At 37.2% G+C, this 14,632-nt stretch overlaps 1 protein-coding gene and 1 long non-coding RNA gene across 18 annotated transcripts in view; one reads left to right on the top strand and one right to left on the bottom strand.

The window, feature by feature from the left end:
- LOC135111699 (uncharacterized) overlaps positions 1–2,644 on the bottom strand; it is a 5,880-nt gene extending 3,236 nt beyond the window's left edge. Inside the window, exon 1 of the long non-coding RNA XR_010273877.1 lies at positions 2,497–2,644. This is a non-coding gene — a long non-coding RNA (uncharacterized LOC135111699). The remainder of the gene's footprint in view (positions 1–2,496) is intronic.
- LOC135111698 (oxidation resistance protein 1-like) overlaps positions 1–12,216 on the top strand; it is a 207,184-nt gene extending 194,968 nt beyond the window's left edge. For all 17 annotated transcript variants that reach the window (XM_064025323.1, XM_064025321.1, XM_064025311.1 and 14 more), the window contains 4 exons: positions 5,191–5,319; positions 5,458–5,613; positions 6,207–6,376; positions 6,597–12,216. In XM_064025323.1, coding sequence (XP_063881393.1) covers positions 5,191–5,319; positions 5,458–5,613; positions 6,207–6,376; positions 6,597–6,732 — 591 coding nt within the window. In that variant the 3' untranslated portion in view covers positions 6,733–12,216. The remainder of the gene's footprint in view (positions 1–5,190; positions 5,320–5,457; positions 5,614–6,206; positions 6,377–6,596) is intronic.
- Positions 12,217–14,632: the final 2,416 nt, after the last annotated feature.

Raw genomic sequence — 14,632 nt, 5'->3', positions numbered from 1 at the left:
ACTTGTGTTGCATAAAACACAGATGTTGTATCCACCACTTGGAAAACATGCTCGTCTCAGCACATCCTGAAATATCTTCTTGGCTGTCAAGAAATATCAAAGAAACAAATAGACCTTGACAGTAAACATGCATTTCCTCAAAGATGTTTTACTGAACACTATGGAACTGTGTTTAACAACCTCATTAAGCCAAGTGTTTTATATCCCATTGAATATGTAATTCAGTTGGCATAATGAAGTATAATGTAACAAATGCTTACAAAATTTCTCATACCCTGCAGATAAATAATGGAAGGAATCAGTTGATATCATAGCAGTACATGTGCAGATGACAACAATAGTGTCCAAATTCCTTAGGCATTAGAGTATCTTGCTGAAAGGTTGAGTCTTCTAGATAGCCTTGTAACTGAGACTCCCTTGTCCCATAGTTCACTTAGCAAGCTCTGGTACCTTAAGAAATGCAGACAACATTGAGCTAAGTTGGGATCTGCACAAGACAACCCTAGTATACCCCACAACCTGACCTTCCTTGGCACCACAGCTGAGCCTAGACGATGCAGATGGAAAAGATCTCTCGTCTGTAGTACACGGTAGAGAGTAGTGCCTGTCCTCATCCTGGGGCCTGAGAATTGAATGTGTAGCTCCTTCACCACACAGTAGATGGTTTACTGCCTCCCACAATAGTGTTCCATCAGTTAGAATTTAGATACACTGCTCTAGATGCAGTGTAAATTAGTTATATGTACTATGTACTTCTCTTTCATTAGATATCATACTACAGTATCTTGGAATCCACTAGTAGTGTGAAGGAAAGTAAGCATGTTGCAGTGTACTGCTGTCATGGTCATAAACTACTGGGGTTCACAGATTTCACCTGGAAGTGTAGCTTTTTTCCTTCTCACAATACTAATACATAAAGCCACTAGTGACTACACCAAATATCTCAAATGTAGCACAATGGTGTTTAGTTAACGTCATTATTGAGGTGTGGTTGTTTTGTCATGGATGTGTGGAGTTATCAGTTATGAAGGGAGATAACATGCATCCTGTGGTGCTTCCTGTAGTCCAGAGACTGTTCAGTCTACAGATAGAACTGATTGCTGTTGTAGCAGCCACACGTTGTTTGAAACCAGTTTGCCAGTAACTACTTAGTGAACAACTCATCAGAAAATTTAAAAGATACATATGAAGTATTGTTTGAAAAGCTATTCAATGAAATAGACTCCTGTTGATCTGTTTACTTGAATACTGTACAAAATACAAAGGCTCAAGAGTATTTTTGTACATCTTGTGAGAGCACTCAAGGAAAGATAGTTTTGTGCATTTCCATTTCAGACAAAGTAAACAATCATGAATGAGAGAGAATCCTGTATCAGTAGTGCACTGAAGGAGACCATCAATAAACATGAGTCACGCTTGCAAGTGATGAGTCAGAATCTTGCTCATGCCCACACTCACCTCCAGGCCCTCACCAGCCTGGCAGAGAGGCTTAGAATCCATCTTGATGTGAAGAAGACAAAGGCACAGAAAGACAAACTTTCACACATTTCTGAATGTAAGGAACAAAGTGAAAAAAAAAATAAGGCTACAGAAGATGAAAATATACATTTCCAATTTCCTTCTGTTAGCTCTTCTCATGATTCTGAGTTCCTGAAGATGGTGGAATCCCTGGTTGAGGGAATAATGCTTGTCAGTGATGAAACCAACATTGGGAAGCTTGCCAGAGACCTAAAGGGACCACCCATCCAGGAGGACTTACTCAAGTGGCGGCACACAGTGACAGTGCTGCAAAAGTATGATGACCAAGTGCGGCGGGCTATTGAGTATTTTGAGAGGCAGCAGGAGAACTAACTGTCAGTCATCTTGAGGGAGCTGTGCATTTTGGCACTGATGGTGGCAAATTATGGAGAAGACAATGTGATGACTTGAAAAATAGTGTAATTGGAGAGTCACATTGAAAACGTAAAAAACAATGATGAGAAAAATGAAAAGTTTTATAATTACAAATGCATAGCAATCCTCATTACCGACTTAAGCAATTATGCTGTGTGAACTTGACTCCAATAACCAAGTGAATACCTGGAAAAGCCTTGCAATAGATGGATCATGTTAATGAACATCCTCTTACTTGTCTGCTGAGATACACAGAGGTAAAGAATTCTCTCTCTCTCTCTCTCTCTCTCTCTCTCTCTCTCTCTCTCTCTCTCTCTCTCTCTCTCTCTCTCTGAAATTAGCGGTGTGGGCAGTGGAGTGTTGTCCTCGCACCGGGAAGTGGTTTACGCCACTGTTCCTCGTGTGGGCATGGGGGTGTGCTGGATGCGGTACTATTAATGGTATGGCTGGCCAGCCTGGTGTGGGCGTGCCGCTGAACTAGTGCTGATGGCTGACAGAGTGACTGTTGTGTAGAATTCGGCAAAACAGTATTTCTAGGCGAGTAGTGTTGTCATTGTACAAAGGGGTTGACGACCTTCACAACATATTTAACCTTTCTCTTACCGTTAGCTTACTCATCTCTCACACTTTCCTCTTCCTCGTCTTCTCCGAGCTGTCTTTTCCGCTTTACATTTTTTTGAACAGTAACCAACTATCCTCCCATCCTCCCCACAGCCGCTTTCCTCCCCTCCCTCCCTCAACCAGCTGTGGGGAGACCAGCAGACCGTGGACAAGATAACCCCTCTCCCCCCTCTTCCTCCTCCTATATCCTCTCACCTCTCCACTTCGTCTGATCTAGAAGAAAAATTATATTGCTATTCGCGTATTTATTTATTAGCATGCTGTGAGAAGAAACACATTATATATGTATATATAGGAATTACTTGTTCGAGTGTGGTTACATTTCACTTCACGGAAGAAAACGGAGAGCGGTACTCAAGTGTCAAGTGGGCCCTGGAGCGAGCGTGACACAGCCCTTCCTCTTAGTATACCCTTTATTTAAGCTTACAGACAAAGAAAACATATATTATTGGATTCAGCGCGCGTTATATTCCGCGGCATTCAAGTTACTGTCAGGAGAAAGAGCAGATTTTTTTTCTATGGTAGGCAAGTGATATGGCTGTGTGGTGCGTATGCTCTGTAGTGCCCCCTCCCTCCCTTCTCCCTAACCCTGAATTTTGGACATCAGGTGAGACAGGAAGGAAGGAAAGTAATATGTGAGCGGCGGGAGACACCAGTAAGTCCTTCCCTAGTGGTAGGCATCTGACCGCCTCCCCGATACATTGCAGAAGGACGAGTGTGTGAAGACCAGCAGGAAGAGATGAGTGAAACTGACTGAAAAGCTGTCACTGTGCTAGTGTGAAAGACGAAAGGGTATTGATTGCAGTGTTGGTGAAGGGTATAACTGGTGATCTGTGGTTGTGGTTTAAACTTTAAAGCATTTTGTCGTGATGCAAAATTGTTGATTCTGAGTCTGACTGTTTGTGTCTGGCGATCAGGAGAAAAACTAGTGACTGCCACTTGCTCGTAATGTTAAGAAATATAATTGGTGATCCGTGGTTGTAATTTAAGTTATAGAACAGTCTCGTTGTTAGTGTCATGGTGTCAGTTTGGTGATTCTAATTGTGTTAGACAAGTTGAATTGATGCTACTTGCTCGTGTGTAAGAGGAACTGGTGATTGTAGTGCTCGTGGTGGGGCATATAGCTGATGATCCGCGGTTATGCTTTAAGCTAAAGAACAGTTTAGTTGTTAGTGTCATAGTGTAAACTTTCTGATTTTGATTCTTCTGTGTTGAGGTAGACAGTTTAAGACAGTGATTGTATTATTAGGAAAAGCGAACTGTTAAGCCTAACAGCTTTGGGTGAGTGTCGGGTGAATGTGGTTGTAGGTCAGGCAAGAGAGCAGACTTGTCATGGTGTAAACTTGGTGATTTTAATTCCGATGTAAGCAAGAGAGCTCACTTGTTGTTGGTGTCATGGTCTAATATGTTAGTTATGGTGATATTAAGATGTGAACTTTTCTATAGGCATCACCCACCACACATATATTTTTTTTACGTTGTGGTGTGGATATACAGGCCATATCCCCCCTTAGTAATGACCACTTAATCTCCCCCACTTTGTTATGACTGAGTTAGCCCCTGTGATACCCCACACTAAAGATGAAAGGTTGCATTAAGACACCATGTTATGAACTGTAGAATAGAGTGTAGCTTTATGGGTGTTTTGGTGTTGCATGGGCACTGCACTTGACTTAGTATTACTAGTTAATCTTTTCATAATTCTGTACATGTCTTCAACCATTTTCTGACTTGACCTATCTATGCCCTCATGGTCTAGGTAAGTTTTCACAATAAAAACAGTACTTGTTTAGATTCAGGTTCTATGATCTTTCTATCATAACCCATCGGCTTGTATTTTGAAACACTTGCATTAGGACTGTTTGAAAGTCGAAAGAGATTACTAGTCAGGTTCTGATTGGTATTTTTCCTGTGATAGTCCACAATCCTTGCTAAACTATTACTAGAATCAAGAAAATAGCCTTTAAAACACCAGCCATTTCCACTTGAGAGTAGTGTGGATGAAGCTTTGATAAATAATAGAGAATCCACTCCACCAACATGAGACTGGTACAGTTTTACAGTAAAGTAACCATATCAAGTCACTACTTGAAATATCAATTAAACACCTTCTGTAAAAGTGTTGCATGTATATTTCCATAAATTAGTGATTCTGACACTCTTAGATAACTAGGTGTAACCTAACTATGTATAAGTGATCAGCCGTAAAAGTCTTGCTGTATGTATATGGGTTGGACAGATTTACCCCTGATACTTATTGCATTATGTAACATGTAACAAATGGTGAAATTGAAGCTGTAGAAGTCCAGAAAAATGCACCCTTGTCATGAACCAAATCCATAAATCATAATCATGGATGTAGGAGCCAAACAGAGAATTGAGTGACAGTAATACACAGTTTAGCAGTCGCACAGTACTGCATGAAATCTTTAAGAATGACTTATCAAAGCCTTTAAAATAAAAGTTATAACATGATTTTATTCCTTGTTATAAGTATTTTCACTTTTACACCAAAAATGCTTAATGTATATATTTACTTATTTTGACTGCCTTTCCTCTAGATAGAGGCAATTATTTTTATTCAGTATCCATTTATAAATTTTAACGTGTGCCTTAGAGTTGTGAAATGCTTTCTAGTGTTGAGCCTCGTTAATAATTGATGCTGACTGTCTACAGGTTGTTTCTATGAGTGAGGAGCTGCGTCGTGCTCTTTATTCCTCATCTTCACTCACCAGTCTGGACTTAGAGGCCTTTTTGCCCGAGGTGGTTGGCACCTCGGAGATTATCACTGACAATGTTAGGAAGGTGAGACTAGCCTGGATCTAGCTGTGTAAGAATACTTCTATCTTTGGTCAATACCTTTAAATCTGTCATATAGTTTTGTATGATATTGAATGGTACTTTATTACAGTCCATGAGTTACCAGGTCTCTTACCACTACAGAGTATGTACAAGAAGTTGCCAGCTCGAGCACAAGGGTATGCTTGGAAGCTGGTGTTTAGCACTTCTCAGCATGGCTTCAGTCTCAACTCCTTGTACCGCAAGATGAATGATGTTGATTCCCCAATCATGCTTTTCATCCAGGACACAAAGCAAAACGTGAGTCCCATCATTAATTAAAGAATGTGAGGTTGTTAGTGTTTTTGTGCAGCTTCCGTCCTGTTTGTCACAATGACAATTTAGAAAATAAACTTTGGGAATTTTAAATTACATATCCATTACATGGAAGATTAAGAATACAAGATGAAAAAAGGTTTTTCAAATGGATATAATGGTATTTTAAACCTAAATTCTATTATAGTACAGGTCTTCATGTTCAGTGGTAAATATATGCACAGACATTCAATTCAATTCAACGTGACTCCCATCATTAATTAAAGAATGTGAGGTTGTTAGTGTTTTTGTGCAGCTTCTGTCCTGTTTGTCACAATGACAATTTAGAAAATAAACTTTGGGAATTTTAAATTACATATCCATTACATGGAAAATTAAGAATACAAGATGAAATAAGGTTTTTCAAATGGATATAATGGTATTTTAAACCTAAATTCTATTATAGTACAGGTCTTCATGTTCAGTGGTAAATATATGCACAGACATTCAATTGAGAATGAAAACTTTTTTATATATACTTTATGTATCCAAATTGGCACTCATTAGATGCATGTTCATTCAACTGGACTATTTTGCAGACTTTTGGTGCAGTGGTGTCCTGTTCTCTGCATGTGAGCGAGCTGTACTATGGCACTGGCGAGTCATTCCTCTTCACCTTCCAGCCAGAGTTCCAGGTCTTCTCATGGACTGGCGAGAACACATTTTTTGTCAAGGGGAACAATGAGTCCCTTATTGTTGGTGGAGGAGAGTAAGTCTAAGAAGTCTTGAGTTGGAATTTGTCAGTTTTGATATGCAAACTATTTGGTAGATTAACAAACAAATTAATTTTAACTAGATTTTTGACTGAAGTGTTTAGTAAAATTAAATGCAATGATAGCATATTAAATTTGTGATGTATTTCGGAATTATAGTGTTCTGAGGATGATCAGATGATAGTGAAAGATTAATATAATACAATCATCTTGCAGTGGTAACTTTGGCCTGTGGCTGGATGGGGATCTCTACCAAGGGCGCACACAGCCTTGCAAGACCTTCAACAACCCACAGCTGACAGACTCCGAGGACTTCATTATCAAAGCTGTTGAATGTTGGTGCTTTGAGTGAGGATCTAAGGCACTGACTGGTCTCTGATATGACACTTGTGCCCCCTCCATGCCCTGAGTGGCAGCACACCCTGGGCTGGCCGCATGGCGGAAGTCATGCCACAGGACTTGTGACGTTGAGGGAAGCATTTCCTGTCGGAGTGTGTGGGGGACTTGCCAGCTGTTAATTGCTTACAGAGGTATGCCTTTCAGTAATCTCGATACACATACATATATTACATTTCTCCACCTTAAAAGGAAAGGCTGTCTTGTAGATATTCTTTATTATGTTCCATGTAATTTATTCTTCTGTTTTGTTTTGTTTGGTTCTTTGAAAGTTTAGTTACACGTGGATTTCTAAGAAATTTAGGAGTTATTTCCATACTCTCTCTCTCTCTCTCTCTCTCTCTCTCTCTCTCTCTCTCTCTCTCTCTCTCTCTCTCTCTCTCTCTCTCTCTCTCTCTCTCTCTCTCATGTCATATTGAGTAAAAGCTCACATTTGATAAAAAATTATTCTGTTTTGAATCTTGAATACATTTGTTACTGAAGTAATGTATTAGTAATCAAATAGAAAAATACTTTTGGTTAATTTTTGACATGACTGTTTTCTTTCATCTTGTGGTGTATTTGGGACCTGACTGGAAATCGAAAGTATTTTTTATCATGAAATGCATGGATGTCCTTGGACCATCCAATGAGGTTACTGGGCACTGTTGTCTCACTGTATTAGTTGGAGGTGCAGCACTAGCAGCTAACAGATAAGCCTTAGATAGTGCTTTACCTGAGGCAAGTGTGTGGCCTCTTGTAGAAGTCCACTGAGTGCTTGGTGCCACCAGACTCTGAGTAGCCCAAGTATCTGGAGCAATAATACAGCAGTTTGTATATGGCATTGTAGTGTCACCAAGGTAATTCCTTACAGTCTGTGAGGTGGTAGTTGGCTGAGGTCACAATGGGTCACTGGTTAGTGTTTTGTTGCTCAAGCACCAGGTGGTTCAGAGGATCAATGGAAAGATTTAACAGAAAGAACATATCAGTAAGTGGATGAGGCGGGTACTCAATTGACTACATCACATTGTATGAATGCACTGACCATTCTCCCATTCTGAATCAAGGTATGGAGACCACTAGTGTTTGGACATGATTCTTTACACTAGCATTGTCATCTACATTTCAGATTAGTGATAAATATGTGAATTCATTGTTGAAGTCAAAGATGGAATTACTATCCATTGTCACTTTAACAGGTTCTCCTATATAATGCCACACTCCCACGAGGTGTTTAATAACATGTATGGAAAGTGGAAACCTATTTCCAATACACAGGAAGGGTGTTGTATGTAGTATGCATTATTTTTTCTTTGGAATGATAATAATAGAAAAAATTATATAAGTACATGGTTTACCTTATGTTGTTGGATTTTGTAGCTTGGCATGTGAAAATCAGGTTACAAGGTAATTACTCTGAAGCCTTGGCATGTTACTGAATGTTTTCTCTCAAATAATACATGTAATCGAGCTTGGTACCAGCTTATTTTTTTCATCACAAATCTGTGGTTTGAGGGAAATTAGTGAAGATGGTTTGGTGAAGGTCAAGAACAGAATGGTAGTAGTTTTACTTACCTTTAATGCTGGATCTCTCTCATCTTTAAGCTATATATATATATATATATATATATATATATATATATATATATATATATATATATATATATATATATATATATATATATATATATATATATATATATATTAGTTATTTTTTAATTTTTTTTTTCCCCTCAGAAATATAAAGTTATATTGATTGCTGTGTGGGCAGTGTATGTTTATGAGAGTTTTCAGTAGTGTCTGTGCCATTATCCTCCAGCTGAAAATGTGTGCATTGCTGAACACTTATCATGTCATGCAAGAAAATTAACATACAAGGAGAAACTTCATGCCATATAAAAGATAATGAATGCCTTGTTTTTTTGTTGGTGTTATTCAGTAAGTTTTGCTCAATGGTTAACTGAAGGAATTTGTATAACTTGATTTAGTAATGAGCCAGATACCTTTGTTTTGGTGATGTTTATGTAAGCTTTGTGGTAGGTAGAGTGGCACTGAAAGAACAAGCTAAAGTAGCTTTCAGCAGTTAGCAGCAACAGCAACAAATACAAACATTAAAAAAAAAAAAAAAAAAAATACATCAGTGCCCCATCATATATATTACTATGCCCCTTTCCTCTATGTTAAGAGTTCCAGTAATACTTTGCTTCCAGTATACTTAAAAATGTAGATATCAAGGATGTTGAAAAATTGTATGAGTGGAATTAGTTTGCTAAGTCTAGTTATTGTGGGTATAGCAGCTGGCTTCCCTGCTCCACTGTTAGTCCATCTGTATGTGGCAGTAGTTGCTCCCTCATCTGCCAGTAGCTTTTTGGCTCATTGCTTGTCATGGAGCCATGCTGACCAAGCAGTGGTTATGGTTCTTTTCAAGCATTGGTGAACAGTTCTCTTTCCATTGAGACATCTGGTCTGTTGTCAGCTGCATTGCAACAAGGAAAGTTTATTCTGCCTCAGACACTACTACCACTCTCCTCTTGGCTGGAGAGATCCTTGAGCCTATGTAGCAGCTGCTGGACACAGTGACTTAGGCTCAAATGCTCCTCAATTTCTGTAATGCAAGCTTAAAGTTTGATATGTATTTCAAGTATCCTGATGTGTACATCATATTGATTTTTTGTTTATATATATATATATATATATATATATATATATATATATATATATATATATATATATATATATATATATATATATATATATATATATATATATAGTTTTGCATTTTGCTTCCTGCTTATTGAGAGATCACCTTGGTGAGCCTCTGTGACTAAATGTAAGGAAACCTTGGCATACTGAGCCAGATGAAGACTGTTAGCTATTGATATACAAAATATAGAGTAATAAATGTTCTATTTTGGTAGTTTCATCGTTCTTGTGAATATATACTGTAATTAGTGAGTGTTGTGCTGTATGTTGTGTGAGCAAGGGAAGGGTAAAAACAAAGGCAGGGCAATGCTTCTGTAAGGAAACAGACACTATATTTGTAAAGTTCATTCCTTCCATAAAAACATGCTGAATAGATGACTATTCAGCCAAGCAGGTTTCATGGGTGATGGTAAGCCTTCAGATAGGGTGAAAGGCTTGGTGGGGAGGTGCCATACATTGGCTTTAGGCAGTGGTTGCAAAGAGCCTGAGCCAAGTGGAATATGGTCCTGTATACAAGTGTGTTACGGAACTCTGCTTATACTGTTGTGATGTCATTAAAACTATATTAGTTTTACTTGACAGAATTGTTACTTCTGATTTCTTCTGTTGAATTTTAGTAATATCATAACTGGTTCATTTATTTTTATACATCATAGAAGATATAATAACAGTTCCCCATTTTACTAGGCAAAGATTTATTCTATCATTCAATAACTTCTGTTGTCTAGTGTATTTCAGTAACCCTGGTGTCTGTAAAGTACTTTAGTGCTAAAATGGCAATATTCATGTAAAGTCTATTAGGAAACTGTAAACCAATGGACTTGCATTATGCTACTAAACGAAATATCACAGTAGTCATTGTAATATATCATCACACAAAGAGGCAAGAATGCAAATCCAGTGGGTAGATGAAAGCTGTGATGTCCCATCCCTTGTAGCTGGAGTTATTTTGGGACATGTCATGGAAACCTAGGAAGTAATGGCAGGCTGAGTATACTGGTATATTTACCTGTAACTGTTGGATGAGTTCGTGACATGTAGTATGACAGTATAGATGAGCTGCTCAGATGGTCCATGTAAAGTTTATCTCATTATAACACAAGGAGAACTGAGGGAAAACTTTGAGCAAGTGGAATGAGAGTACAGTCTACCAGTGTGGGAATTCACTGTCTTCCAGCTGCCCACAAGGAGACCTTAACTTTACACAGACACAGCTGCTGCATGACTCAGTGATACACTTAACTATGTGGCTTGTGCTGTTACCTCAGGCAGAACTGTGCACTTTTGCTACTATAGTGAACTTCTATATGTGTCACTCCAGAGTGTTGTGCATATTTCTTTAGTTTGGATTTTTGGTTCAGCAATGAGAGATGATGCCTTGTCAATTTAAAGACTTCTTGGTTACTATTAATATTTTGAAGTAAGATTGCACCAAATGTGCACATTTGTACACACACACACACACACGTGAGTATCTTTCATAAAATTCTCTCTCTCTCTCTCTCTCTCTCTCTCTCTCTCTCTCTCTCTCTCTCTCTCTCTCTCTCTCTCTCTACATGATAATTCTGTGGAAGTTTGCCAACTGTTGTCCTATGGCAGCCTATTATAGCTTCCTCAAGTGGCATTTGGGCCACTCAGTTGATCATCTATTGTGCCCAGTTATTGATTGATGAGACAAATCTACAACCACTTTCAAACATGGTCATCCATTTCATCACTACACTTACATCAAACATCACTCTTTTACATAAGTGTGTGTGTGCAGTATATATATATATATATATATATATATATATATATATATATATATATATATATATATATATATATATATATATATATTACAGTAAAATGTCTTTAGTTTGTCATGTATATGTCTAATGGTTATGCAGGCCTTGTGACAAAAAGATAAGACAACTATTCCATTTTACACTGGAGAAATTAGGAGGCATCAGGGTAATGCATGTTTTTTATTTATATATATTTTTATTTTAATTTTCATCACTAAAGTATATGATTTTCTTTCAGTGCAGTATTGAGGATGTGATTGAATATAATTGGTAGAACTATATTTATTTATTTTAGCTTTTTACTTATTTTCTTGTTAAGTTATGCCTTTTACTTTTCCCCCCTCGTTACTTGTAGCCATGCAACCTACCTCTGGTGTTTGCCCGGCTCAGTACCTGGGTCACCACTCATTGTGTGAAACACATGCACCTATACAAACCATCATAGAATATCAGTCATACCCTCAAATTTCTTGCAGACCAAGCACCCATTTGTTGCATGGTGCAATGGAACAAGATACTGTGCACTTAATATAACCAAAGGTGCTTCTATGAAAAAGTGTGCTGAATACAGTGTTTATTCATGTTTTAAGAATCAATATCAAGTATAAATTGTTATTGATTTATCATTTGGTGAAATCCATTTTTTAGTAATTTTTGGTCCTGATTATTCTGAACTAAAGACATTTCACTGTATATATGTGCACTGCTTTATGCAATCACCTAAATGAAATTTTTAGCTTCTGCCATTTGTGTATATCAAAATTACTGTTATTATAGACAATGTGTTCATGGAAATATAGCTTTCAAAGCATAAAAGGTATCCTCCAATGCATTCATTACATAACCATAGAATAGCCAGCAAGTAAAAGTATAATATGAATGTAGCTATATATGTATACATTTGTAAATAGAGAGTTACTGTGTGTATATCAATGTTTGTATAAATATAGATAATACACTTTACATAATTTTGTATTTAGCCTGACTGCAGGAGGGAGGAGCTACTTTAGTGAGGCTGCCAAGAGTCTGGATGACAGGTGAAGGAGGAAGGCAAGTGAACTGTAGATGACAACATGGAGTGTGAGAGAACCTGAACTGAGGGGCAAATTAATGCAGAGATGATAGTGTCTTGGAAAGTCAAAGACGTGGGGAGTAGTATCAAATAGGCCAAAACATGAACTCAAGAAAAAAAGTTATTAAAACCGAAATAAACAATAAACTGAAATAATAAAAAAAAAAGTAATGAGTAAGTAATTATTATTACTCTTGTTATTGTTACAGAGAAACAATTATCCTATTCCTGACTCTCTCTCTCTCTCTCTGACAAGCTTGGGGTGGAAGTTAAGAGACATTCGGGGCAAGTTTATTCCCAACTACATAGTTTCACTTTTGGCTTCTTTAGTTAAACTGACAATGGTAATAATAATAATAATAATAATAATAATAATAATAATAATAATAATAATAATAATAATAATAATAATAATAATAATAATAGGAAAGAACAAGGAAAGGAAGAGAGAATGAACAGGAGGATGAGAAACAAACTAATCAAATTAGCTGAAATGGAAGAGGAGAAAAGCTAGTGTTGGTTTGGATGTCAATCTGTGATGGCTGGTCATTCAAGCTTGTATAGATATTATAATATGTCTATCTCATTTTGTCCAAGAGAGGTAAACATTTGATTATCATGTATATATACTGAAGGAAACATACTTTTTAATGACAGGCTTCAAGTCACACAAGCTTTTTAATAATTTCATATTAGGTCATACAATAATAGATGAGACATTGTACAGTGTAAGCACCACCAGGACCAGTACAAATTTGGCGCTTAGATTAGTGATGTGGATACTTTGACAATTACAATTATAATGGTTTATAATTTAGTTTTACATGTTTATACTTCATTGTATTTTTTTTTTTTTATCAGTATATTATCATGAGAGAAGTTAGTGCATATTATTGGAAGCGGAGAAACTTATGTGAATTGGTTGGTGGGTGTGCGTGGCTGTGCCCTGGCAGACTGGCATAAGTGGCGAGCAGAACACACTGGGCTGGCGTTAGGCAGCAAGTGATTTTGTAAGAACGATGCAGCTGCCTTACTTAACCTGGATTTTCACTGAACAAGACGGTGACGCAGGCCATGGCTGCCACTTTGTGTTGGTGGAGGCATGGTGCTTACGGGAGGTCCGGGAGCTGCTCATGAGGGCCAGGAAGGCTTACAATGTTGGTAAGTGACTCACCCACTACTTGTTAAGCTGGCGGAGTTGCTCTTTTCTCCAGACGCCATCTTGAAACTTTGATAGTGTTCTTTATTTATAATAACTGTGTCACGCACAACGAAACAGGACAATTAGGTTCTGATTTAGGAAGTTTTCGTCAAACATTACATCTTCCTTAGTTTATATATTTTAAAGTTCATATTCCACATAGTTTCTCCTCGTTAGGAATGCATTTACATATATATATGTAAACTCAATATACCACGGCCCTACTAACGTTCTTAACCTCCAGGACAAAATACCCACGAATTAACCACAACAGAAAATTAAAAACCACCAAAATTTAACTTCTCAAAATATTATCAGCCGAGATGGAAGCAGGTTTTTCCATTATATCCGCTATTATGTGCTACATCTTTCACTAAGCATAAGCCAATCCTGTCAATAAATGGAGCCACATGATTATGCTTTCATATCCGCTGGTCAGATATAACCGCCATTGCCTGGTTTTGGTGTGATGGCAGACTAGGGAGACTAGCGGCTGTTTTCTTTATCGGGAACTCCACCATGATGAATATGCTTGCTGGATATTCAAATTATTTTATACTTTTTTTCTAACTTATTTTGGTTTCTAAATAACTTTTTTTTATGGTATTTAAAGGTATTTCGTTATTTTGAAGTGGTTTCTTAGCCCTGCAGTGATTTTTTAAGGCGTTTTGTATGTACTAGTTATTTATTTATTTATTTTTTTTTTAAGCTTTGCTTTTATTGCTTCTAAAATTTGCACTTTTTTTTTTTTGCTGTTAAGGTAAATATGTGGCGTTTAGAATTACAGCCCTGTTAAAAGTAGTTTTTTTTTCAACGTCTTGTTATCAAATTTGGTTATTTCAGGTTGTAATTAACTTTAAATTGTTTGTAAAATTGATTTTTTTTTGTTTGCATTCCTGTTAAATGAGATTTTTGGGCATAATTATTGTTTTTAACCATTTCAAAGCTCCGTTTTTTTTTTTTCATGTCTCATTTGAAATTTCTTTGTTGTTACTGAGGCTCGTAATGTTTTGATATTCCATGTATTAGCTAAAGTATACGGCAAGTCCGAATATGTAAAGCAATCCAGTCTAGGTGTAGTACTTCAAAATGCGATGTTCAAAATGAAATA

Source organism: Scylla paramamosain, chromosome 22 (assembly GCF_035594125.1).
Source record: "Scylla paramamosain isolate STU-SP2022 chromosome 22, ASM3559412v1, whole genome shotgun sequence".
NCBI classification, from domain to species: domain Eukaryota; kingdom Metazoa; phylum Arthropoda; class Malacostraca; order Decapoda; family Portunidae; genus Scylla; species Scylla paramamosain.
Note: the sequence above shows the minus strand (reverse complement) of the source record. Positions and strands in the feature narration are given on the sequence as shown.